This window comes from Acipenser ruthenus, chromosome 3 (genome assembly GCF_902713425.1).
Source record: "Acipenser ruthenus chromosome 3, fAciRut3.2 maternal haplotype, whole genome shotgun sequence".
NCBI classification, from domain to species: domain Eukaryota; kingdom Metazoa; phylum Chordata; class Actinopteri; order Acipenseriformes; family Acipenseridae; genus Acipenser; species Acipenser ruthenus.
Window position 1 is genome coordinate 86531061 of NC_081191.1, and position 27858 is coordinate 86558918.

The 27858-nt window shown below is 44.5% G+C and overlaps 1 protein-coding gene across 2 annotated transcripts in view; it reads left to right on the forward strand.

Annotated features, from left to right (window-relative positions):
• Window positions 1-740: 740 nt before the first annotated feature.
• The window catches only part of LOC117394674 (ranBP-type and C3HC4-type zinc finger-containing protein 1-like), a 30141-nt gene continuing 3023 nt past the window's right edge, over window positions 741-27858 (forward strand). The window contains exons 1-11 of one of the 2 annotated variants that reach the window (XM_033993100.3): window positions 741-1241; window positions 9032-9206; window positions 10710-10823; window positions 11613-11754; window positions 12334-12424; window positions 14913-15201; window positions 15653-15792; window positions 16830-17003; window positions 25974-26134; window positions 26833-26944; window positions 27674-27853. In XM_033993100.3, the coding sequence (XP_033848991.3) occupies window positions 993-1241; window positions 9032-9206; window positions 10710-10823; window positions 11613-11754; window positions 12334-12424; window positions 14913-15201; window positions 15653-15792; window positions 16830-17003; window positions 25974-26134; window positions 26833-26944; window positions 27674-27853 (1827 nt within the window). In that variant the 5' untranslated portion in view covers window positions 741-992. Of the gene's footprint in view, window positions 1242-9031; window positions 9207-10709; window positions 10824-11612; window positions 11755-12333; window positions 12425-14912; window positions 15202-15646; window positions 15793-16829; window positions 17004-25973; window positions 26135-26832; window positions 26945-27673; window positions 27854-27858 lie in introns of both variants that reach the window. The other variant, XM_033993099.3, reaches the window with a different exon arrangement.

Consider the following 27858-nt stretch of genomic DNA (forward strand, 5'->3'; position numbering starts at 1 on the left):
GTGTCCCGCACTGGGGATTGAACCCACGACCCTCCGGTCAAGAGTCCAGAGCCCTAACCACTACTCCACACTGCTGCCCAACAATTCTATTTTTAATATAAAATCTCTATTTGATGTCAGAAATAAAACAGAATTGTTGATATCAAAATGTATTTTTTTTTATTTCAAAAATTATATTTTTAATATCAACATTTCAATTTTTGATATCATAACATCTCTATTTGACATAAAAAATAAGATTTAGAATTGCTGATACCAAAATGTCTATTTTTATATAAACAATTATATTTTTTATATGGAAAATCTGTTTTTTATAATTTGCGTCATATGTGCGTGACAAAGTGCAACGAGGCATAGTATGAGTCGGTGTAGCAGTGCAACTGAAATTACTAAAGTAAACAAACTGGAGAGCAAATATGGCCTGGTTTATAATGAGGTAGATGACATTGAAAATAACTTGTATTAGTACCAATTCGGTGTACTTATATTGTTACGTGGACCTTCAAAATCCCAAGAAAAAATACACAAAAACGCTCAAAAATGTGTATATTTAAAATAAATCCATATTTAAACTGATTAGTTGAGCGAGAAAAACAAAAATACGGCCATTCCAGATAAGTAGAAATAAACTAGTACTGGTAAATATAACCGTTTTATGTAGTGGAATCGCTATTTCAATTGTATGTACTTACATGCACCGCATTGTGCAGTTCTACAAGTACTGTCGGTCAGATGGTACAAACAGCAACACAAGCATTACTCAGTAGTTGACTTAAGACCACATTTTCAATACGTCTAATTGCACAGTGAGGACAAATGGTGAACTGCGTATCTGTCATGTCAATGTTACAATCCGGCGCTTCCTGCACTGTAAAAGGAAGTTGTTACCAATACTTTCTCACGAACCCGACAAGATGAAGCATCAGTTTATTTGACTCAAACGGACTGAAGCACTGTTTGTAAAACAAAACAAAAATTATAATAAAAGTCTCATGGCTTTGAGCTCCGAGGGCCGGGCGCAGCCCCCGCCTCTCTCCTTTATGGGGCTCTCACAGGCCGGCTGCAGCACCGTTCTCATGTCGGTGCGGGTCTCCGTCTGCCACTCGGGTATCAGACCGCTGTGTCTACCCGGGGCCGGGGATGAGTCGCTCCGGCTCCAACTCAGTATGGATCCGGGGAAGGCAGGGGAATTCCGCCTAGCGCTGCGTGACACCAGTGGCGCCAGCACAGGCAGAAGCGTGGTAAGACAAAAACAGACACACTTGGACTTTACTTTTACTTTTATTTATTTCAGAGTGTTTAATTTAAAAACTTGTGTGGCGTGGGTTCTTAAAAGTCTCACTGTTAAACCGTTTTAAAGTTGTGTTAACGTTCAGCTTTGCTGAGTTGAGTCAAATCGTTTTAAAAGGGTGCAGTGTAAATTTAGGGACGTTCTCAGATTCTGTCATGAGTATTAAAAATACGGGCATAATAGTTGTGCGCTTACAGTCCCGTTATTCTGACAGCGATACAGTGATACTGGCTTCTTGAACACGAAAGATCCAAATACAGGCTAGTTTTAATTGATCAGTGTGATGCAGTCTGTAGTTGTTTTCGTTTCAAGTGCCCAATGGGTTATAGTCATTATTGAAACAAATGTTACATACTGCAATGTGGAGTATGTGGGGGTCATATTTTATTACTCCAGTCTTTTAATGAAGTCCTATTTTTTGGAAGATGAATATGAAAGATGGTGTTTTTCTCCTTTCAAAGAAATATGTTAATTAAATATAGAAGAATATGTTGACCCTGTAGTGTCTTATTATGTGTCGGGGACTGTTGACCAGGATTTGGTTAAAAAAGGGGACGAGATGAGCATGCTTCAAGGCTGCCTGGTGGGGGGTGTACTGTAAACAAATACATAATAACATAGAATTGCAGTTAGTAGATCCTACCAAAAGTGTCTGACAGATTATTATTGGCAGGAGTTTTTTGTTATTTTAGGAATAAATAGTTGAATACAGTTGTGGCTTCATTTACTGGGAGTGTAATGGTTCATCATTGCAGCAGTGTGGAGTAGTGGTTAGGGCTCCGGACTCTTGACTGCAGGGTTGTGGGTTCAATCCCAGGTGGGGGACACTGCTGCTGTACCCTTGAGCAAGGTACTTTACCTAGATTGCTCTAGTAAAAACCCAACTGTATAAATGGGTAATTGTATGTAAAAATAATGTGTAAAAAAAAATAATATAATTTTATGTAAAAATAATGTGATATCTTGTAACAATTGTAAGTCACCCTGGATAAGGGCGTCTGCTCAGAAATAAATAATAATAATACTAAATAATAAATAATAAATGAATCATGATACTTCCTTTACCTGTTATATCATATCATAATAGAGGTATGTTATTGTTTGTATTGCGATACCAGATCAAAAGCACAACATACTGTAGCTCATTATCGTTCACCAAGTGGTTCTTGAATGTAGTGTGTTTTATAGTTGGTATGAATACATACTCTCCCTAACTCCATTTCACACCCAAACTAACTCAGTTCTCATTTGCTTCCATGTAAAGCCCCTTTCACACTGGCACTCCTACCCGGGTTCCAACCTGGGTTTCGGCTAACCGGGTCACAATCCCTCGTAGTGTGAAACCACGTACCTAGGTTGTACCCAGGTTGAGCGAGACAAAAAGCATGATGGCCGTTCGTAAGCCGACGAAGTAACAAACAGCCACGCCTGTGGGAAAGTTTCACTTCGGCAAGGAACATTTCTGTTTATTCTGTTTAGCCATATTTTTGTTGCTTGAGACACACCATGAGCCAGATTGCAGCAGGGAGGAAGAAACATTTTCTCAAATCAACATTTGGGCAGACGATTCAATCCAGAGAAGCTTGGATGGAAACGTCCGTAATAAGCTGCTTCCGGAGCATTGATATGCACATTGTATACTTCAGGGTTCTCCCCAGGAATTCTGTACAGCCAAGTGGCAGAACATTATAGCCAGGAGCACTTTTAATGGAAAAATAAACGTTAGGTTACTTACCGTAACCCTGGATCCCTGAAAGAGAAGATGACCACTAATGACATTACTTATGGGATAAGCCTGCCCACTGGGTAGATATCGCTGATCTGTCTATACCAGAGCTGCAAATAGGACCCTTCCTGGGGTGATGCACTCGGTCCCGCCCACCAAGGGAATAAAACTGTCATCCCAATGAAGCCATTTCTCTTTTTCCATCGAACCTGTGAGGGCAATCAATGCCGTCTTATCTTTCAGGGAACCAGGGTTACGGTAAGTAACCTAACGTTCCCTTTCAATTTGAAGATGACCACCAATGACATTACGTATGAGATAATGTATACCAGAGCTGTCGCGAGGGAGAAGGAACGGCAGCATATGAGGGACGCACTAGCACTGCCTAATCCAGGGGTTAGCAGTGTGAACTTACACCCTCAAGGACCCTCGTGCCTAATGAAGGCAGGGCAGGGTCTACCAATTTAAGACGGTAGAACCTGGAGAAGGTATGTGGCGTAGCCCAGCTACCCGCAGTACAAATGTCAGACATCGAGGGCCCTCTGAATAGGTCTCAAGATGTAGCCAACCCTCTAGTGGAGTGTGTGGCTACCCTACCAGGTGGGGGCAAGCCAGCACCATTATACGCAGTCAAGACTGTGTCCACAATCCTATGTGACAGACGCTGCTTAGAGAGGGGCTGTCCTAGGGTCTGTGTCCCATGACAGATGAAGAGCTGGTCAGATTGACGCAGAGCTCTTGTCCTATGCACGTAGCTGGTCAGATTGATGCAGAGCTCTTGTCCTATGCACGTAGCATCTCAATGCCTGCACTGGGCAGAGGAAATTCAATCTCTCATCCTCCATTGAAGCAAGTGGAGGTGGATAGAAGGACTCCAGTTCCACAGACTGATTAACGTGGAAGGCCGTGATCATCTTAGGGAGGAAAGCAGGGTTGGTGCGCAGATACACCCTGCTGCCATCCTTCCAAATATGCATGCAGGAGCTGTGCACAGACAGCGCCTGCAGCTCACTGACCCGCTTAGTGGAGGTGATAGGCTCCATTTGGGGAGAACAGTCCTCCTGGGAGGGAGTAATCGCCGAGCACCTTTAAGAAATCGGGCAGCCAAAAAATGCGCACCCAGATGCACCGAATCTACGGGGGCATGGCAAGCAGAGATAGCTGCTAAATACACCTTAAAAGTAGAAGGTGACCTCCCAGCATCAAGCAGTTCTTGCAGAAACTGTAAAATGACTGGCATACCCACAACCGTAACATACCCACAACCGCATCTGATAGCCCTAGGGCTAACCAGCAGTCCCTTTCAGGGGCCAGACCCATAGCCGGAACCTGCCCGGTGCCGGGTGCCAAAGAGAGCCTTTCGTCTGACTGGGATCTCCCATGGCTGGCCGTGTAACACCTGGCACAATGTCGAAAACCAGATTCTCCTGGGCCACTTGGAGAACTGATGCTTCCTCTAACCTGACCTTTTCGAGAAAGGTCGGTAGCAGCGGTATAGGCGGGAAAGCGTACAAAAATGCTTTGTGGATCGCCTAAGCGGTGGAGGGAGTACCACAGGGGCAATGCGTCGTCTCTGCCAAGGTGAAAAGATCGACCTGCGCCTTCCCGAACCGTTCCCAAATGCTCTCCACTATCTGAGGATGGAGTCGCCACTCTGACGGATGCAGAACCTTCCTGGAGAGGAGGTCCGCTGCCCAGTTCAACGCTCCAGGAATGTGCGTCGCCCGTAGGGACAGCAGGTTCCTCTGAGCCCATGTCAATAGCCTGAAGGCCATCAACACATGTGTACCGCTCAGCACCGGGAGGAAGTGGTGGAGAGCAAGGGAGACCGCTTGCTACTCCAGCATGTTTATGTGCAGGGATGTCCAGTGGTCCAGCCAGGATCTGCATACTCCTCAGCCTTCCCAGACCACCCCCCAACCCAAGTTGGAGGCATCTGTTGTAGCTGCAACTTTATCGTCTGACAGGTATGCGCGCATCGTACTGGAGTCCAGCTGGAGCCCCAAGTACGTTGTGCACTGCACAGGTGTAAGCCGCCTCTTTGCATCGTTGATGGTGAGGCCCAGCCTCGCCAGATGCTCGGTCATGACCGCCGTGTGGGCCACTGCTCCCTCTCATGACTGGGAACAGATCAACCAGTCATCAAGATAGTTTATTACTCTGATCCCCTGCAGCCGCAGGGGGGCCAGGATAGCATTCATGCACTTTGAAAACGTACAAGGAGCTAGGGAGAGGCCGAATGGAAGCGAAGATACCTCATGTGCTCTGGACGAATGAGAACGTGAACGCGTCCCGTAAGTCCACGTGGTGAACCAGTCGCCCAGCCGGACGGACTGGAGAATGTGACGGTGTGTCAGCGTCTGGAACCTCCTTTCTTTTAAGAACCCATTGAGGAGCCTCAGGTCTAGGATGGGGCGAAAGCCAGCATCTTTTTTGGGTACCAGAAAATACCTTGAGTAGTATCCCTCTCCATGGGATGTGGGGTCTATGAGACGAATGGCTCGCTTGCACAGCAAGACGGCCACTTCCTTCTGAAGTAACGAGGCCTGGAGAGAGTCTGTCACAAAAGTATTCGTGATACCTCGAAAGGGAGGAGGTCCCAAGTGGAACTGAAGTGCGTAACCTTTTTGCACGGGAGCCAGCACCCAGGAGTCTGAGGTACAAGCGCCAGTACTGCAGCTGTTGTGCCGAAAAGGGGGTCTGAGGCCGCCAGCCTTCAGGGCAACAGGGCATTTTGGGGTGGCTTTTTAGGGCACTGGCCCTGGAAGCGTCTCCTGTGACGCTGGTCCCTCTGCCTGCTGGGTGGGCCTGGTTGTTTGCTGCTGGTGTGCCCTGTAGGCGATGCCTTAGGTCACCCAGCAGAGCCGTGGGGACTGGAACTGTTCTGGTGACAGTCCGTGTATGAGGAGCTTGCCAGGAGTTCGACCTGCCCCACGCAGAAGCAGATCTCTGTAAGATCTTCTCTACGGCTGGCCCAAAGGTACGTCCTGGGGATATAGGCGCATCTAGCAGCGCAGCCTTATCCGCATTAGGAACTGTGGTTTGTGACAGCCACAGCTGTCTACGAGCCACAATCAAGCTAGCCAGGCTCTGGCCAAGAGCTTGCCCTTGGAGACTGGAGATCTGCAGCAGCGTGCTGGACAGGAGACGTAGCTCCGTGGCCACTGGCTCAGCGAGTGGGGCCTCGCGCAGTACACTGTCCATATAAGCCATGAGCACACTCGCCGTGTTTGACAGGCGAGTTGCCTGCGCCTCTGCATTGAGGGTTCGGACACGCCGGGTCTCTAGCCAACCCACCCACCGGCAGGGCCTTAACCAGGGCTGAGATGGTGGAGTCTACCGGGGAGAACCCCGCTAGGCAAAGCTTTTCCGCACCTTCTAGAGAGGCAAGCGGTGCGGCCTGCTTTAGCACGCTAGGACCTGAGGCCGGACGATCCCAGGAGGAGCATACCTCCTCCATGAAATCTGGGAAGGCCGGGAATTTTTGAGGAAGAGGAGCCATCGCCTGTGCCCGGAAAACGGACCGGCGTGGTTCTGCTGCTGGCGACCAGGGGACCTGCAGGAAGGCTGCAGCGCGTCCCATAAGTGCCGAAACCAAGATAGACAACGGGGGAGCTCTGGCTTCCGAGGCTACCTCAAAGCCAGGTTCTTCCACAACAGGGGGTTCGCCTACCTGCATGTCAGAGGAGAAAGAGGCCCCCTCTCCAGAGGCCGCTGGGGGGGGGTATGGCATTTGGGGCTGCAATGGAGCCTGGACTGCGGCCAGGGCCGCAGGTGCCTGTTTGGCCAAGAGCTCCAGGACCGGATCCATCTGGGCTTTGAGGTCCATAATGTCCCTCGCTTGCCTGGAACGCTTCATCCTTCTCACCTGCGGAGATTGGGAGCGACTACTGGAGGCCTGCACATCGGGGATACCTAGCAGGCGGTCCTGGGACAGGTCACAGAGGAGAGGCTCTGGTGCTCCAAGAGCCACCGACGGTCAGGCCATAGAGGACATAGAGCTCGCCTTCATGACCCTCTCCAACCTAGCTTCCTTCCCCCAGGGCTGAAAAGCTTCACAGATGCTGCAAGCCACGTCCCTCTCGAGGGCCAAGGTGGCATGTTGGACGCCCAAACACAGTGCACAGATGTATGTTTATTCTCTTGTGGGATATTTGCATGGCAGGTCATGCAGGGGTGGAACCCCGACTTGCCTGACATGGGCCTGGTGTTGTGCATGGGCTGTGCACTGACCACCGCTTGCACTGTGCTCAAGCACTAATTAAAAGTGCGAACTCCGTATGCTCACCACTAGCGCTGTAGCAGAGGGTACCGAGCACCGTGCGCACCGAGTACCGTATGCCCGTGCACTAGTGTAGCAGTGGCACCGTGCACCGTGTGCACCGTGCGTACTGAGCTCCGTGCACATTGAGTACTGTGCAGCACCGTGCGCTCTTGCGCTAGTTCTGTGGCAGTGGCCAAGCGCCGTGTGCACCGTGCTTACCGAGCGCCATGCACACCGAGTACCGTGCAGCATCGTCCGTTCGTGCACTAGCGCTGTACCGTGTGCACTGTGTACCGTGCAGAGCTGTGACTGTGCACTGACGCTGTAGCGCTGGGCACCGTGTGCCGTATGCACTGAGCACTTGTGCGCCGAGATACCCAAGTACCATGTGTGTGCCGCAGTAACGAAGCACTGGGGGGGGGGGCTACGCAATTGTGCCTACCCTAACCGTGCGGTCACACACACCTGGTCAGCATGTAGCATGCACCAGGGGAACACAAGGGCCGAAGCCGCGGTGGGCGAGTTGAAGCAGACAGCAAAACCACGTTAGAAAGATATTCACATGTTCATTATTTTCATTCGCTGTGATTCCAAAAGAATTCCACACTTCTGATTTACTCTCAAACTATTATGCACTACATGATATAAACCCTGCGCTATCTTTTGTTTCACCTCGTTCACAAACATTTTGAATATCACCAAGCAGACGTGATAAAATTTTTTGTGATGTATCAAACAAGCGGAAATACAACCAAGAACACTGCTTAGTGAGCCGACTCCTGCTTTAGTGAGCCGACTCCTGCTTTAATCCTGCTTTAGTGCTCACGCTTTTGGTGATTCAAATTCAGACCCAATCCTGACCCAAAAATTACATTTTTTGACGCGCACCCGAACTGCAAACTGCAAAACAGTTTACATTCCGACCCGGACCCGACCTGCTTTTGAAAAGCGGGTCACACGGGTACCCGACCCAATGCGGGACTCTATATTAGGGATGTAAACTGTTAAACGATAAATTAATGCATACCATTTTTACATAACAGTTAACGTGTAATACAAATTAATAAAGTGTGTCTGGCATTTTGTGATTTAAAAGTAAATATCCAACAAAACATGTGCTCTTTACGCACTGCCTCTGAACTCTGCAACTCCTCTCCCTGTAACTTTATTTGGCAACACATGACGTTGGATTAGGCATGATTAGTAGACTGAAAACATCTATCAAACTAGCTGTTTATTCCCGGTGTTCGTACGCGGAGCACAGCAGCTGGCGTTAAAATAGAAAAGGGACAAGTGTAAAGATGGAGCGGTCAATACAAAGTTATTTGTCTAATGCCTGCGAAATTAAAATAAAAACATTTTAGTTTAAGAAGCAGGTACGTTATTGTACTATTCTGCAATGAAAATAGGCGCAGTCCGCGACAAGATATCTTGTGTAGTGTGTGTAGCTTGCAATCCCCGATCTACAGTGAGAAATCGTAGAGACTCTGTTGCAGCTTGTGATGCTGCTGGGTGTGGATTCTCAGCACACAGGACCCCCACCCAAACTGGTTATACAAAGCAGAGATTTTACAAATTAATGGTTGTAACAATGTGTTTTCAAACACATACATTCTACACAGTAAATGTTACGTAGAAAAGTAAGCCTCTTCTAATACTTAACAAAAACTAAAAAATAGAAATATAGAAAATGAAGCGTATTCCCAACACCCCTTGTGAAGAACGTATATCGTCTCCCTGTCTTCCACAGTCCATCGTGGAATACAACCTGCGTGACATCCGCTACGAGCTGAAGAGCAGCCGCTGTCACGAGCTGGCACTGCTGGGACAGCCTGACGAGCGCATGACCTTCAACTTCAAGGATGAGAAGGAGGCTCAGGAGTGGTCGACCATCATCACCACCTCTGTGCGCGAGGTGCAGAGAGGTACGGGCACCACTGGGGATACATACGCTGTCTTGCTGTTGTGATATAACCCCCAGCCAAGGCTGGGTTGGTGCCTTTTAATTAGGTGACCCAGACACAGAAACTAAGTTTAAGCACTTTTATTATTTACACAAAAATAAAACAAAAATGAACAAAACAAAAGCCTGACTCCAATTGGGAGCACTGACTAAACTTTTAGTTTCCCTAACTAAAGGGTTGGGATGACTAAGCCGTTTTCCCAACAAAACCACTCCTTTAATTTACCAGGCTGGGCAAATTCTTCACTGGTTTTCCTTAACTAAACCGGACAGCTAAGCTGTTTACCAGTCACAAAACATATACTCTTCAAGTATAACCACACACTACCTTCTTTCTTGTACACACAGTACTTCCGCTTGTTACCAGCTCCCTGGCAGTCTTCTCCGTAATGGAGCTTCAAGCTCCCTTTTCATATCATGTGGCTGTTCCCAATTAGCACCAATTATCCAATTTGGGAACAGCCACATTCTCACATGTATTTGGTAGGAATTAACCTCATCCCTGCCAACCACCACCAAAACACATACCCCCAGCCACTCTGTATAAACCTGATCAGGCAGGTGTAACAGAGAGGAGGCTGGTTGTGAATCGGTGACCCTGCCCACGGAAAGTGAGTGTCTTAAACACAGTGCAAAAGAGCCGGGCACATCTGCATTTGTGGTTTTAGAGCTTTCAGCCTCATCGCATCTCACCGACAGGCAGTGCATCACACAGCACTGTTACACATGCACCACCAATGCTAGCGGTGTATCGATTAACTGTGTATTAATGAATCCTGATACATTCTTTACGTGATATAGTCTATAACAAGAGGTTTGTATGGTGATACAAGACCAAAAGCACAACATAGTTCATTGTAGTTCCCCAAGTGGTTTCTTGAATGAAGAGTACTGTAAGTGTGTTTAATGGTTGGCATGAATACATACTCTCATTATTCCCATTTATTTTTTTGTCTTTTAAAAAAAATGATTGATCACACTGTGATAGGTATTGTATTGTTACACCTGTATTTCACACAGTGTTTGTTTTGCGCTAAGCACTTAAGCACTTTATCCTGTACATTGTCTGCTAATAAATACACAACACAAGTGTCTTCATCTCCATTGAGCCTTGTTTTACACAGTGTGCAGTGAAACCAGCTCAGTAAATTGGATATCTTGCAATTAAGGCCATTTTGCTGTAAAACTAAGCTTGCTCCTTTTTCACTTCTCTCCCGTCTCCTTTTTAATCAAGAAACCTGCTTCTCTTTCAGCCAGCTTTAGAGAATATTTGTATCAAATGTCTTTGTATTTTGTACAGTGGAGAATGAAATGTATTTCGGATTCAGTATCTCTCCCTCTCTGTGCACTTTACACTTCAGAGGTGGCAGGCTACAATATGCAGTGCATACTATTTCTCTCTATTTTGTACAGAGGAGAATGTAATGCATTTCTAATTCAATCTCTTCCTCCCTTCTCTCTGCAGTGGCTGCCACCTCCTCGGGCACCCCCCTGAATATGCCCCCCTCTCGGGCACAGGACCGCACACTGCAGCTTGAACACCTGTTACCCAAAGCCTCTGCTGAATTGCCCAAGACAGGTAAATAAAGAAATAAATGTCCAGCCATTACCTGCTCGATCACTGCCCACAACTTAACCAGCACCTGACAAAAGATGAGGTCTGTCTTCTGGCAGGTGATTTTATGTTTCCTTGTAAAGCAAGTTTCAAGATTTAAAAAGTCCTGTTAGCATCTCAAGAGCGTAATAAGCACTCTAGTGGGAGGGGTTTATTACATATTTGTGGACTGCCTAGTGCAAGCATTTGTTATGGTAGTCCATTATAAGTACTAATTGGGATTGGTGAAATCAGCCTTTCATGTTTTAGGGAGTTTAAGAACATAAGAACATAAGAAAGTTTACAAACAAGAGGAGGCCATTTGGCCCATCTTGCTTGTTTGGTTGTTAGTAGCTTATTGATCCCAGAATCTCATCAAGCAGCTTCTTGAAGGATCCCAGGGTGTCAGCTTCAACAACATTACTGGGGAGTTGGTTCCATACCCTCACAATTCTCTGTGTAAAAAAGTGTCTCCTGTTTTCTGTTCTGAATGCCCCTTTATCTAATCCCCCTTGAATCAGATCACCGCGTAGTCTCCTTTGTTCAAGACTGAATAGATTCAATTCTTTTAGCCTGTCTGCATACGACATGCCTTTTAAACCCAGGATAATTCTGGTCGCTCTTCTTTGCACTCTTTCTAGAGCAGCAATATCCTGCTGCATTAAACTGAGAATCTTTAAAGCTGACTTTTTTGGTGTGTAGGAATTGGTGTGTAAGAAAGAGTGGGAGAAAGGGGAACCCTGCATGTACTGTTATGTTTGTTCTTGTTCACAGAGGAGCTGTCGTCCCAGCTGTCCCAAGCTATCGAGGCCGGAGACATGCAGACAGCTTCCGATTGTGCAACGGCACTTGCTCGCCAGCAGGTGTCACTGCGCATCCAGCAAAAAGAGAGCAACTACATGGAGAGGGAGATTAGGTGGGAGAAACAGCACGAGAACACTATATCTACAGTACCGGTCAAAACGTGCTTTTAACTCCTCGACTGTAAAGAAATCTCTGTTTCGGATTGTAAAACACTACAAACATCCCTAAAATGATTTGATTTCTTCACCATCCAAGCAGACAAATCACTTTTTTAGTGGTGGACCAGTGCTGTACTCTATGTACATATGTACACTTGTCTTTCATGTCTTTTTGTGAGCAATTTGGGTGGGCAAGAAGACTGAGAAACAAAGCTGAAATGAGACGACAGTTTTGTACCGTAAGAGACAAGATCAACTGGACATATGTATTGTAAATTGTGTTTTACTGTAAACAAACAAAAAAAAGAACACTTTACACAGTTAATACCATTATCTCTGTCTTTGGAATTGCCTGAGAGTGGCTTCAAGATTTATGATGAAAATACACATTGGATGTTATGTTAAAGAGATCAATACAAAGTACAGAGAGCTTTTTGAAATGTGAGCCCCCACCCCTACATACACACCAGTCCGGTGGGATGGTGGTGACACTGGAGTTGAATCTATCTAATGTCTGTTTGTTTGTCTTCCAGTATAAAGGTAGGGGTGGAAGATGCTACAACTTCCTGTTGTGTCACTGTAAAAGTCTTCCCCTACATGACCATATCCTCACTAAAGCAGCAGGTGAGTTGAAATGCTAAATTCATCTCTTCACTCTCACTGGTTATTATTACATTACAGTTTGGCCAGGTGCCTGGTGAGCTGAAGTGGGCACCTGCAGGGCTGGCCTTTGCCCTTTAGCTCACCCATATCCTCTGTGGTGCTCCTGGGTGTAAAGAAGCAATTGTCTTTAGGATCGGAGGTCCCCCACTGTTCAGTTCTCCCGAGCTGCAGCGAGGGAGTGTAATTGGACATTCTAAATAGGGGGAAAAAAGCAGGGATATATAACAGCGCTCCACATCAGGTTTTGGGTCATTGAGTAATTTACTCTCCAATTTAGATATTGTGAGTAAAATGTATTTTGGGTCAGTAAAATGCAACATTGCATTTAAGTCATGAGTACTTTCAATAAATAATGTAAATTTTAATGCTGAATTATGGGGTATGCATTAACTACAGCCTTACATTTTAACTGTAATGTTACTTTGAACAACAACTTAATTTCCAATCGTTCAACATGTAGACACTGGGCCTTCCTTATTTTCCGCCTGAAAAAAATTAGAACAGTGTCTTTTTTTGCAGCCATTTAGCCCTGCTTGCTACTCATGATTAAGGCCCTGTGAAAATCGCAATTTCACGTGCTGCGCGGAAATCGTGAAATTAGCCCAATACTGCGATTTTTACAATATTCTTGAGAAATAAAAATCATTTCATAATTTTGTATTTTATACAAAAAAAAAAAAATCACATTAACAAAATTTTACAGCTCTGCTATGTGTCTGCATGTAATATTCGCCATGCACACAGTGCTGTGCAGTGATTATGTCAGGTCACTATATGCAATCTAAGCGGGAAATTACAATACTACACACTGTAAACAAGAAAATGGATGTCTCTAAAAAGGCTAAAAATGTGTCTGCAGCAGATCACGTAAAGCAGTATCCAGCAGGAGTTTACACAGCGATGGAGGAAGCTCTTGTTCTGTATGTCCTGCAACGTTACTGTAGATCACTACCGAAACTCGTCTGTTGACAGCAAGTATTCACCGAAAAGAGAAAGGTGGAAATCCAGAGCAGTACTGCGACTGCTTTACTTGCAAAGAAACAAAAAATGATGACTTCCATATTCCAAAAGTCCAGTTTTTAAACTTTGACCTGACAGGGGCATTTGTTTGCGCAAATATCCCTTTTGAAAAATTGGACAACCAAAAGTTACGGAAATTCTTCAGACAGTGTAGCAAATGGTGAAGTGATTCCTTCATCAGCCCAGCTGAGACGTGAATACTTACCTAAAGTTCCCAAGTATTACAAGCAGGAGATTATGGAATTGGTAAAAACTGTCTGGTTGCTTGTCAGTGGTCACACTGACCAGTCGACAGATGCACAAGATCAGTATGGATTATACATATTATTTGTTTTGCAAGACCTAAATGGTGAACATGCACCTGACATACTAGAACTGAAAGCTGTCCTTGCAGATACACTTTACCTGTTAATTACAGCACTGTTTCACAAACTATTGTAAAGTGCTTGAGTAACTTTGATGTTAATTTTGATGTCAGTGCATGTATGTGTATATTTGCTACTGCGGTCACCATGTCTTCTCACCATGGCAGCTTACAGGCAAGCCCGCAGGTGCCGGCCAGACCACAGGGGTCGCTGGTGCGCGGTGAGCCGAGGACACCCTGGCCGACCTAAGCCCTCCCTCCCCCGGGCGGTGCTCGGCTAATTGAGCGCCGCCCCCTCGGAGCTGCCATCCTCGGTCGGCAAAGGAATGGCCTGGAGTCGAACCGGCAGGCTGTGTTTTAAAATACAAAATATATTGTGATATATTGCACCTCACACGGGTTCGTTGCCCCTTTACAAATTGACCCAGACACCGAAATTGGGGGTTCAGCGCTTCCGCGCACTTTTAATAATACAAACAGAAACAAAATACAAACCAAAAACAAACACCTAGCTCCTTCGGAGCGCTAACTAAAACTCAGGAACACCTTTCCTATAAAGTGGGACGGCTAAGCCGTTTCCTCACAACACAAAACCCACAGTATTGCCACCCTTGACAACTGCTTGGAAGCAGAGCACACCTTCCTGCCTCCTTCTAGACAGCAGCCGTGAGCAGACTGACTGCACCTCTTATGCACCTGGTCCTAATTTACAATCACTACCAGGTGCAGGGGATCATTAACAATAAACCAATTAACAAACAATCAAACAAATGTGCATTCTCACATGTTTTTTCTTCATGCAGGGAGGATTAACCCCCTCCCTGCTGTGTTACAATATATTCTTTCAAATCTTTTTAGACCTGTGTATAAGAAAGGGAAATGTGAGGTTAACGTTTTTTTTTTAGTTTAGTTTAGTTTTGTTTGCTACAGTACAATCACTTTACTAGTTGTCAAAGATATAGATGTATAGACATCAGTTGTAGTGTTTATACAGTAGGATGCATGCAGTGTAAGGTGCAAAGTGTAAAGTCGAATAACACACCTGCTCTCTGCTGCCCCCTGCAGGTGTTCCGTGACTACGGCTTCCACTCACGTGTGCAGCGCTGGGTTATCGGGCAGAGCCTCTGTGCGGACAGTCGAACACTGGCCTCCTACGGGGTGCGGCGTGATGGTGACACTGCCTTTCTGTACCTGGTGTCGGCGCGGCAGGCTCGGCTCTCTCGCCAGCGCTACGAAGAGGAGCAGGAGATCACCATGCTGTCTGCCGGAGAGCCCCTCAGCAACGGCAACCGGCTGCCCCCGCTGGACAGGAGGGGCTATAGCACCCTGCCGACCAGACTGCCGCAGAATAGAGGTGAGTGAACACTGAATTGAAAGGAAAACCTTTGGTGGAACCAGGCATGGTTGCATGGAAGTTTAGGGGTGCCAGTTTTTTTTTTATTTTAATTTTTTTTTAAATAAATTACAGCAACATTTATTTGTTTTTATTTGTGTGTGTGCATCATTTAATTGTGTATGGGTAAAGAGTCGAAAATTATTGAATATTGAATAAATTGGCTTACTGTGTGCACGTACTGCTATGTAAACACCAGTGCCTGCATATGTTTGACAGCAGTTAAATGTTTAGGCAGAATTCTGAAAGTTTTACCACTTTGCTAACGTTTAATTTAAACATTAAACTATTAACATCCCTACCACACATATTACCTCTGGGCATGTGAAAAGCAATGAAACTCTGTACTAGGATGTTACAGTTTTTATAATTCCGAGTGTTGTTTTCCTTGTCCTGTGATTAACAGTTCCAGTGAGAGATGGCGGGGCAGAGCGGATGGGTGTTGGTGACATCAGAGAGTTGATCAACCTAGAGATGCTTCAGCTGAACGAGGCTCTGAGTCTCAACCCAGCCAACAGAGCCCCCAGCTCCACAATGCCATCTGGCCCTCAGGTACAGTACTGAAGCTTCGGAAAGTGGCAGACAGTTTTAGATTTAGATTGCATTTTGAGCTGGGCAGACTCTAGTCACAAAAATGTAGCATTCACATACCAGATCTGTGGTACAGAACCAGAACAGGGTCACCAAGAGAAAGGCCTTGTGTTGTAATAGACATATCATCGCTGTTAGCAACCAGATAGTGGGAGGAAGCAATTAAAAAGACAGACAGAATGATTGGGGTATGTAGTCAATCAAAGTGTAGAGCAGATTAAAGGAGATTATGATGTGGTTGTATAAGGCACTGGTGAGACCACACTTGGAGTACTGTGACAAAGTAACAAGAGCAACCAGTCCACTCCCAGCACTTAAAGGAATGAGCTATGCAGGTAAGTTTCAATGACTGAATCTATTTAGCCTAGAACAAAGAAGAATTAGGAGGGACTTGATTAAAGTCTTTAAAACCTTGAAAGGGGCTGGCATAGTTAACCATAAGTAGTACATTAAGCACAGTACAGAAACCAGGACCAGAGGACACAGTTAAAATGAGTGAGACACTTCTTTACACGGTGAGCGGTGAGAGTGCCGAATGGGTTACCTAGCCTTGTTGTTAATGCTCAGTCATTGGGATCCTTTCAGACCCGACTTGACAAAGTTTTGAGATCAATCAACTACTAGGAGCCAGATGAGAATTGGTAGGTTGAATGACCTCCTCTCGTTCGTACATTTTCTTAAGTACAGGACTGAAGCGTTGACCTGATGATGCTATTCCTATTACGCCGACTCCCAGTCTCAGCTCTAACCACTAGAGCACACTGCATCTCTTCCTCCCAGTCCCTCAGCTCCAACCACTAGACCACACTGCCTCCCAGTCCCTTAGCTCTAACACGAGATCACATTGCTTTCCTCCCTCCCCATCCATCAACTCTAACCACTGGACCACACTGCCTCCCTCCCAGTCCCTCAGCTCTAAGCACTAGACCACACTGCCTCTCCGTCCCCCCTGTGTATCCTGTCCTGCTCTGTGTGACTTTGCTGTGTTTGTGTTGCAGACTGGCTGGTCTTGTCCTTCCTGCACCTACATTAACAAGCCCACACGGCCGGGCTGTGAAATCTGCAGTCATGACCGCCCCGTGGACTACGTGGTACCGGGGGGTTATCAGCCCGACGAGGAGGAGCTCTGGAGGATCCAGCAGGAGAAGGAGGCAGTCTGGCAGTACCAGCAGGTGAGAGGTGCTGGGACTGGGAGGGAGGGCTGCACACAGAGACACAGGCTGCACCAGTACCAGAAGGTAGAGGGGGTTGTACACACACACACACACACACACACAGACTGCTCAACAAGCACACGCACACCGCAGGCTGTATGAACACTTAAGGAAGGAACCATGAGGTAGAGACCCTGCACACAAACACACAGACACGTGGTTCGGCTATCCTTATGTAGACCTACCGTTGACTCACATTAAGTGTTACTTTACCATTCCAAGCTCAGCATAGTCACAGAAGATCACTGCAGTCTCAAAAGTTGTGGCTAAACTAAAAAAAAAACTGGTGGAAAAAAAGTTCTTGAAACACTGTCCCTTCCCTATTTGCTAATAGCCTTTTTTTTAAATGACGTGCTTCTGTGTTTCCTGCTTTACAGTTTGGAAATGTTTTCGCTGTCAGCTGTATACTGGATATTTAATTCATTTTACAGCAAATAACATACACAATATGTAAGTTGCATAGTCCTGCAGGTCTGTTGCAGATGAAGAATGGTATAATTCTATTAGTGTACGTTTCAATACGTTAAACTTTTAAATGTCTGTGTAAACAATTGAGGCTAGGAGATGCTTCTTCACACAGAGTGGTGAGGGTATGGAATGGGTTGCCCAGTTGTTGAAGCAGAATCATTGGGATCCTTTTAGAACTGACTTGACAAACTTACTAGGAACTACAAGGAACCAGACGGGTATTGATGGATCGAATGGCCTCCTCAGGTTCATAAGAAGTTTTATTATGTTCATTGTATCACTTCCAAAGAGAGAGAGAGATGCTGAGATGCTGCTAAACACAACTTCTCTTCTTTCTTTTTTTTTGTCTTTGAATCGACAGGAAAAAGGGAGAAGAGAAGACATGTTAGGAGCATCACAGCAGCAGCATCTCAACCTCAATCTGGAGGCATCGAAAGACTTTTTTTAATCTGACCGAGGAGCGCTACTGATATACCGGAAGGCCAGCGCATTCCCTCTTACAACCACCAGGGTGCGGCTATCACAGACCACAGGGAGAGGGTGAAGGGGGCGCTGTCAACCATTCCAGTTCCACATAACAGTTTTTAAAAATGTTTTAGATTATTGCAATAGATCCGTTGTCACATATACTGCTAGCAACACAAAGTTAGATTGCATTATTAATATTGTTATTGTTGTTTTATTTTTTTTAGTTTTAAAGAGCTCTATGCTTGTACCCGGGGAGTCAAACTCTTGTACCCCAGGACACTGGTAAAGTCAAGGCACTTTACCAGTTAGCTACTGAAATAAAACTGGTGAGTTTTCACGATGCTGAGTCAACTTCAGGACTAGCTTAGTCAGCTGATTCGTTAACAAACATCCCAGTGCTGCAGTTGACTGTGGACTTTATTAGGCACTGTATTGGGAAGAGATGCAGAAACAGAAACCACTAAGACATCTGTTTAAAGCCTGCACACGGGTCCTTTGCTGCATCAGTGCCCTTTGTGAGCAAGCCTCTCTTTTGCTTGTCTGAGATTTGTGTCCTGATATATTCATAACACTGATCGGTATATCCGATTTCAACCAGTGATTTTTTTTTTTTTTTTTTTTTTTTTTTTTAAGTACTCTTCAGTCAAAACCACCTATACACGTTGTATTATAAATACATACATTTCTGGTAAAACAATACAATGCACACACTGTCCAAATGATTTTATTAGTAACCTCCCCATGAAGGGCATTATCCCTTACTCCATATATAGAACATGGGTTTTCATGTTCAAATATTCTTTCAAAATTCAAACAATATATGCAATTTGTATCATATCACAGTAAAGAAAATGACCCGGGTAAAATAACCCCAGTGGCACCCCATCAAATGATTTATTAAAGCAAGGAGAGAAAAGGCTCTTCTCTACAGCAGAGTGGCTGTCATTGGTGCATTGGTTTCCTTTGCATGATATATTTTGAATATAAATTATATATCAGCAATTATATGAACGAGTACCGACATGGTCATGTTTGCCACTGAATACATTGCAAGCAGAGTTTATTCTTATATATTCAGATGTGTGTCCCAGCGCTATTGTATACGATATTTTTGGCATACTGGTGCTGTCTTTGCTCCCTCTCCTCCTATCGTGTGAAATGGTAAAGTGTAAAATCCAACCAGTCGTGATGAAGGACTGGTTTTGTATAAATTGCTCACAAAGCACGTTGCAGGCTTGGACTCTTTTAAAACAAGTATTCAGACTGACCTAACCCCTTCTGATTTAGACATCTGCAATATCACTAACTTATGCAATGGCAATCAAAAAAAAATGAGTTAAAGAGGAACCTGTGTAAACATTCATCTGGGCACTGCTCTTGACCAGTGATTTCAAAAGCCAGGAGTCCTGGAAAAAAACTGAACTTTGTTTCTCTTTGGATACTGCTGCTGCACGCAAACTCAAGTCCTGAACTCGTTGTCTGATGTAAGAATATAAGGCTGTTTGTCCTATCAAGGTTTGTCCCTCATTAGCACACCATTTGCCAATTAGGGGGATATTCTCCCCTGCTAGAAAGATGTAACGGATCCATTGAGGTCATCTGATTGTGTGGACAAGGTTTTTTATGTCAACACAGACCGGTTGACAAGGTCATGACCTTGTGGGGGATGAGGCGTTGAACTCTCTTTATAGACTCTCTTTCCTGGCCGTCCACATCCACATCACAGTTTGTTGCAGCCTCTTTATTTGAGTGGGCAGAAGATGTGTGAGTGCCAGTTTCTTCTTTGTCCAATTCCCTTTGTCAGGCATTTAGACTTGAATTCTGTTCCCCGGATCATTCATGAGTGTGATGCTTTTCAGGAATTTAAATGTAGCCTGAAAAACATTGTTCAGACCAGGATATATTATACTGTGAGAAATGTATTTCTAGGATAAAAACTGATAACAAAATAATTCCATAAATCTTACTGATTGTGTATCTCCAAACATTATCTAGGTCTTTTTTAAAACATATCTGCTACTGTGTTTGGTTAAAGAAATCTCTGTTTACACAAGCCATGCTTTCAGGTAGTGTTGTACTTCCTCGGTTATTTCATCTAGAGGGTGAAATTGTCCCCGCCCCTTCAACAGTTTCTTTCCTGTTATTAACCAACCAGCTGCTTCCCCTAAAGACTGACACGTGTTCAACCTCTAACATGACACAGAAGACACTAAAGTGTTACAGATGACCTGGAAAAAGGCATAGAAACTGAGAACTTTATTTAACCTAAAATAGTACAGTACAGTGCTTTTAAATGAAAATACATATTTGCTACAGCATATGCTTCTTTTAAAACAGAATATTTTAGACCCATGTAGCTAACAGAAAAGCAAAATGGAAGATTTATAATTTTGTGAGCTACAATTATTTTAAGAGGATTGAAAATACCTGTTTATAAAAGGTTGCTTTAAAATTCACAAGGTGGGAAATGTTCAGTTGAACCCATGTAGAGTTAAGCAATGCTTTGGGCCGGCCCTATAACCACTGCATTGATTTATATCTGCACTTCTCAATCTTTTTCTAGCAGGGACCCCTTTGAAATTACTTGGGTCTGCTGCAACTCTCCAGTGCAAAAAAGCAATTCATATCAGTCATAGAAATAATTCTGTATGTGGGTTTTTACAGAATAACAGGCAGTGCATAGACTTTCGTAACACAACTCTACAAAATATGAATTGCACTTGACTAGATGACTGAGCAGGTATTTATAAATGAAAGAAGTATAGTCGTCCTGCTAGCGGGGTGGTTATTTTTCATGACCTCCCCTGAAACTTTTTTATGCTGCCCCAGGGGGTCCCGAATCCCAGTTTGAGAACCCCTTGATTTTATATAGTAATGTCTACACAATCAGCCTTTCTGAATGGACCGTATGACTAAGATTGTCCGAAGCTACCCATAAAGAAAGACTGGAACTCTTATCAAGTCTCTTTAAAATATTTAAAAAAAAAAAAAAAAAATGGAAATAAGGTTGATTTTTTTTTGGAAGCATGTTTGATTCTTTTAGGTGTTCTGTATAACATGTTTCACTTCTGCTCTCCGTCATCTTGCTAATCAACCCCTAGACTCCTAGGTTTCTCTGACCCTGTGTATCACATTAAAAACTATCCACTTGTCTACTATACAGTCTATTATATTCTGTGAAAATAAACTTGCACTCTTGTAAAGATCTACTGAATAGAAATAAAATAAGTTATTTTAAACTGGGATTCTGGATGTTATTTTTTTTACTTACCAATTTGTGCAAAACTAGAATTGTTGTTTTATAAGCTGAAAAGGCCTTTTTGTTATTAAGCCTGTAGTTTTTGGAGTTTCTTTTTTTTTTTTTTTACTGCCAGTGTGATTTTAATATCTAAACATCCCTTTTACATAGTAAATGCTTGAAAGGTGACCTTTTCGAATTATTTTTTTTAATTTTTTTATAAGGCTATATGTGTTGTTAACATGGATTTTACCCATTGGAAAACATTGCGCTCACTCCAAGGTGGGCCAGCTTCAATGTTTGAAGTAGATTAACATTTTGTGAAAGAACACCATCACAGACCATGAACAGATCCTCTGCAGATTCAGTGCGTAACTCTTTCTTTAAACACGCTAACAAAAAACAGGGCTGTGCAGATTATCTATTATTTTGTTAGTTAATTAATTTTCCAAGCATTAATCAAGACAAAGAAACCTGTAAAAATGTGTTAATTGCAAAACACAAAATTATGCTTTTCCCACCATTTGCAATTGACACACTATTAAGTATGAATCAATGATAGTAAGACAACCATCTGGCAGTGGAAATTATAAAATGATCTAATAGCTTGTCAAAACCTAACCCTATCAAAACCATTCAAATTTTATCTGCAATTATTTGTATTACCTTTGTTTAAAGCGGTTGATATCAGATCCATTTTCTTTTGATTTTCTAATAACACTTCTCTGGGGAAGACCTGACTCTTCTAAAGAGTGTCCAATAAGTCTAAACCTATTGATATTCATGCACTTGTAAGAGTGTTTAAGTGACTGGCTGTTGAAGCTGCAGAATTATTAGACAGGTTTCTCTTTTTTTAATTCATACCTCTCTACTTAAAACATGTTAAAGGGAATTGCTTGGAAAATCTGAGCATCTGCACAGCCCATAGTTGTAAACACTGTAGGAGGCCTGCTGCTAATTGTGAAACAAAATGCTTGTCATGTACTGTGGTTTACAGTACTCCCTGCTTGTGAAATGTGCTACTACAGTAATAGAGTAGCACCTAGATAAGCAGACTCGCACGCAAGCACACACTGAGACGTGCACAAACACACTCACACAGACTCACATTAACACACATGCACACATGCTTGTTCCTCAACCCTGCCCTTGAAGTTCACAACTCGGAGGCTGAGAGAAAAGTTCAGTTTTCAGGTCTCTCTAAGTCTCTGGTCCCTCTTCTGCTGCTGGTACTCACTATGTGTAGATCAGGTTTGCTGGTTGGTGCACAGTGTTGTGTGATGATGTTGTTTAATGCACTAGGGAGAGCAGGTTGGTGCAGTGTTGTGTGATGAGGTTGTTTAATGCACTAGGGAGAGCAGGTTGGTGCAGTGTTGTGTGATGAGGTTGTTTAATGCACTAGGGAGAGCAGGTTGGTGCACAGTGTTGTGTGATGAGGTTGTTTAATGCACTAGGGAGAGCAGGTTGATGCACAGTGTTGTGTGATAAGGTTTAATGCACTAGGGAGAGCAGGTTGGTGCAGTGTTGTGTGATGAGGTTGTTTAATGCACTAGGGAGAGCAGGTTGGTGCACAGTGTTGTGTGATGTGGTTGTTTAATGCACTAGGGAGAGCAGGTTGGTGCAGTGTTGTGTGATGTGGTTGTTTAATGCACTAGGGAGAGCAGGTTGGTGCACAGTGTTGTGTGATGAGGTTGTTTAATGCACTAGGGAGAGCAGGTTGGTGCAGTGTTGTGTGATGTGGTTGTTTAATGCACTAGGGAGAGCAGGTTGGTGCAGTGTTGTGTGATGTGGTTGTTTAATGCACTAGGGAGAGCAGGTTGGTGCAGTGTTGTGTGATGTGGTTGTTTAATGCACTAGGGAGAGCAGGTTGGTGCAGTGTTGTGTGATGAGGTTGTTTAATGCACTAGGGAGAGCAGGTTGGTGCACAGTGTTGTGTGATGAGGTTGTTTAATGCACTAGGGAGAGCAGGTTGGTGCACAGTGTTGTGTGATGAGGTTGTTTAATGCACTAGGGAGAGCAGGTTGGTGCAGTGTTGTGTGATGAGGTTGTTTAATGCACGAGGGAGAGCAGGTTGGTGCACAGTGTTGTGTGATGAGGTTGTTTAATGCACTAGGGAGAGCAGGTTGGTGCACAGTGTTGTGTGATGAGGTTGTTTAATGCACTAGGGAGAGCAGGTTGGTGCACAGTGTTGTGTGATGAGGTTGTTTAATGCACTAGGGAGAGCAGGTTGGTGCACAGTGTTGTGTGATGAGGTTGTTTAATGCACGAGGGAGAGCAGGTTGGTGCACAGTGTTGTGTGATGAGGTTGTTTAATGCACTAGGGAGAGCACATTTAGAATATTGTGCTCAATTCTGGTCAAAATTGTATCTTGGATAGTCCTATGAAGAGCAACTAGATGAATCCCAGGGCTTGAAGGGTTGAGCTATGTGCAATTTAGCTCAGAATAAAGAACAATTTAGAGGAATTGATTCTTTAAAATCTTGGGGAATGGGTTACAAAGTCATGTTGTCGATCTTAAATCATTGGGATCATTTAAGGCCCGATCTCTCTCTCTCTCTCTCTCTCTCTCTCTCTCTCTCTCTCTCTCTCCCTCTCCCTCTCCCTCTCCCTCTCCCTCTCCCTCTCCCTCTCCCTCTCCCTCTCTCTCTCTCTCTCTCTCTCTCTCTCTCTCTCTCTCTCTCTCTCTCTCTCTCTCTCTCTCATCTGTATGTACCTGTGACAGAAATACAATGATGCTTGGTTATAAATCTCCCTCTCGACCTGTGAGGGCGCTAAGCAGCGAGAACTGAGTTCTTTTGACGGCTGGTCTGACAGTTCATTCCCAGGGTCAGGAATTCGGCCAGTCTGGATGTAGGCGAGACAATGTTGCAAGAACTCATTGACCCGGAAGGTAAACGATGTGGCAGCCACAGATTGGAGAAATGGTTGCACTCATTTACCAAGGGGTCATGTGTGACAGCATAAAAGGGGACGGAGAAATGTAATCGGTTCCTTCACTTGGGTAAATGTATGTGGAAATCGGAAGGACACGTGTTAAGTGTACTGTGAGTGTTTTTGTCTTCGTTTATCTAACTGTTGCTTGTTTGTTTGTTAGACGGCTAAACACAAAGTTCCAGAGCTGTTGCCAGAGGTCAGCACCCACCCAGAACATCACTGCACTAAAGCACTATAGTTATGATTCACCACTCGCACTACTGCACTCACTAAAGGACTGGTGACCGTGTATGTTTTGTCTGTGTGTGTTTATTTGTTTGTGGATTTGTTTATTCATCGGGACTTCCCTGTGTATTATTTATACAGAGCAGTACCCAGCATTTTGTACTGCCTGTGTCTCATTATTGTTTTTCTGTTGGTCAGTTTTGACCGTTGGAATATAAATAAAAACAACCATCATATTACCAGAAATGTCATTGTTTGGAGCACTGCATCACCTCTACACCTGCACACTGTAACCCACTTTGCCTTTTGTATCTCTGGGATATGTCTCTTGGAAAGAACTCATTAGCAGTAACCAGTTCACTTTCGAACATAACTCATCTGTTTCACCCTTAGTAAAGTTTCCACTGACCACCCCTTGAAATCTGTGGGAGTCAAAGGAAGTTCAAATTTATTGATTTTAAATGCTGAAGAAGGAATCATATTTGTGCATACATTGCCCTCATTTGAAGTACTGGGACAGAAACACAGAATGACTAAGGAGTGACAGAGCTTTTGTTTTCCCTAATATCTCAATTCAAGCCATTGTTTCTAATAGATAAACATAATTGTATGCAAAATATTGTTATGAGAAAGCCTTCTTACAAGTGCATAGCCTGAAATGTTTGACATTTTCTAGGGGTTCAGAACAACTCATTACTATGCTATAACTTGTGCCCATTTTATCCCACTCACTGATGACCAGATACTCAAAGCATGATTAAAACACCAGCTACCATACCATAATAATAATTAATAATAATAATTTATTTCTTAGCAGACACCCTTATCCAGGGCGACTTACAAGATATCACATTATTTTTACATACAATTACCCATTTATACAGTTGGGTTTTTACTGGAGCAATCTAGGTAAAGTACCTTGCTCAAGGGTACAGCAGCAGTGTCTCCACCGGGGATTGAACCCACAACCCTCTGGTCAAGAGTCCAGAGCCCTAACCACTACTCCACACTGTAGTACCATATCATGCCATACCAATTTCATTTTTATAGTGTCCTTCCTGTGCAAGCATCTCAGGGTGCTTTACAAAAATAAACAGCAAGCCAAAAGAGCTCCAAACTGCTCGCTAGTGAAAAGCCAAATCAAAGAAATGTGTTTTAAGCTTAGGTTTAAAAATACTGATTGGCTCAGCATTCCGGATAAAACCTGGAAGTGAGTTCCAAAGTGAAGGAGCTTGAGAACTAAAAGCTCCTGCACCACAGGTTTTGAATCGAGATCTTGGAATTACCAGTAGACCATCACTAGCAGATCTGAGAGTACGAGCCGGTTTGTAGGGAATAGGTACAGTCTCAGACAAAAGTATTGTCACCCTACACTTAATATAAGAAAACGGCAACTATGGCAACAACTACCACTCTAAAGCAAGTAAGAAGCAGCTTAATAAGCTCCTAAATTAAATGCCCACTTCCTTTGGAAGCTGTTTGTTTTTTAAGATAAAGCTAAATAATGATTTGACAACAGTGGCATGTGTACAATGTACCGTATATGTGTCTCCTGTGTATATGAGTGACCCCTGACTCCCTTGTGTCCCCCCAGGTTCGTGAGGCGCAGCGCAGGCTGAACTTCGAGACGCTGCTGCAGACGGACTCGCAGGACCTGGTTCCGAACCAGCAGGGGGTGGAGTGTCGGATCTGCTATCTGGAGCTGGGGCCGGGGGAGGGGGTGCTGCTGAGAGAGTGTCTGCACTGCTTCTGCAGGTGAGAGAGGGGGTAAACCCTGCATATACATTCACAAACACACTGTGGAGGGGTGCTGCTGAGAGAGTGTCTGCACTGCTTCTGTAGGTGAGGGATTTTAATGAGCAAGCCTTCTTACAAGTGCAGAGATACCCCAAAATGTTTTACATTTTCTAGGCATGCAGAACAACCTGTTGCCCATTGGACACCGCCCACACCAATGATTAGATAGGCTGCACAGTGTGTCACACCGAGATCTGCTGGGTCACCAAGGGGCCGTGCTGGGGGGCAGTGATGGGGGCAGTGATGGGGGCTCATTCACTCACTCAGGTTCATTCAGTCATCCTCATCTTCATACAAACACCAACTCTTAGAAAACAATTTAGGAATACTTGCAAAGCTCCAAAATGTAATGTCCAAAGACTTTTGAAGCTACTTTCTCCTTATGATTAGGCTAAATGATGATTTAACTGTACAGTAAAGGGAGAGCCCTTCACATCCAATGACACACACACCTTCCAATAGAGATACCGCGAGCCTCAGTAAAACAGGATGTACATTATATGAGTGTCTTTACCATTTAAAAAAAGCTAACTGGTGTTGTTATTTTTCACTCTGTAAGAGTCAGAGAAGACTTCACTGACCCAGGACAGGGTGCGGCAGGGCTAGTGTGAGTTTCTAACCCTGATGATGAGTGTGTCTGTGTTTGGTGCCCACAGAGATTGCCTGCGATCGGTGATCAATCTGAGTGACGATCCTGAAGTGTCGTGCCCGTATCGTGATGAAGCGTACGCCTGTCACAGCAAGATCCAGGAGCGCGAGATCCGTGCAGTAAGTCTGATTCAAACAGAACTCTACCGTCCCTTAGACCTTCTAATCTAATCCTGTACTCATTCCCCTAAAGACAGGACCGAGTGAAGGAGACACTACTTCACAGAGAGGGTATGGAATGGGTTACCTAGTCATGGTGTTGATATTGTGATCTTTTGAGACCTGGATTGACAAAGACATCAGTCATCTACTAGGTACCGTAGGAGCACTGATGGGCCGAATGGCCTCCTCTCGTACCTAAGTATAAGTATTCCCAAGGATAGCGGATTCCAGCCTTTGATTAAATAACCTTGCAGCCACTCAGGGTTCTCATTGATGAGCAGGAGTTAGGTAGAAAGTTTCATGGAAGGAGCCTCAAAAGAAGGAGGAGCAAGTGGGCATCCCAGTCAACAAATCTTAGTTTACATCCAGTGCTGATTTTTGTTTTTATTGTGAACGCAATATAAAGAGCCTTACGCTAAAAAAATTCTGAGCTAGCCAATGTTCTATGAGCAACACGAATGTTATACATGTTCTTACATTTTCTTATGTCTCATGTTTTTTCTGCCCTTGCCCTGCTCCTTCTCTCTCTCTCTCCCTAACTCTCTGCCCCTTGTCTCTCTGTGCCCTCTGTCTGCCGCTTGTCTCTCTCTGCCCTTGTCCTGCCCCTTGTCTCTCTGTGACCTCGCCCTGTCCCTTGTCTCCCTCTGCCCCCGCCCTGCCCTGCCCCCTGTCTCTCTCTGTGCTCAGCTGGTGTCTCCGGAGCAGTATCGTTGTTACCTGGACCGTGGTCTTGCAGTGGCGGAGTCTCGCTCTGACAGCAGCTATCACTGCGCTACTCCAGACTGCCGGGGCTGGTGCGAGTACGAGGACAGTGTCAACGAGTTCCCCTGCCCCATCTGCAAAAAGCGCAACTGTCTGCTGTGCAAGGTAGC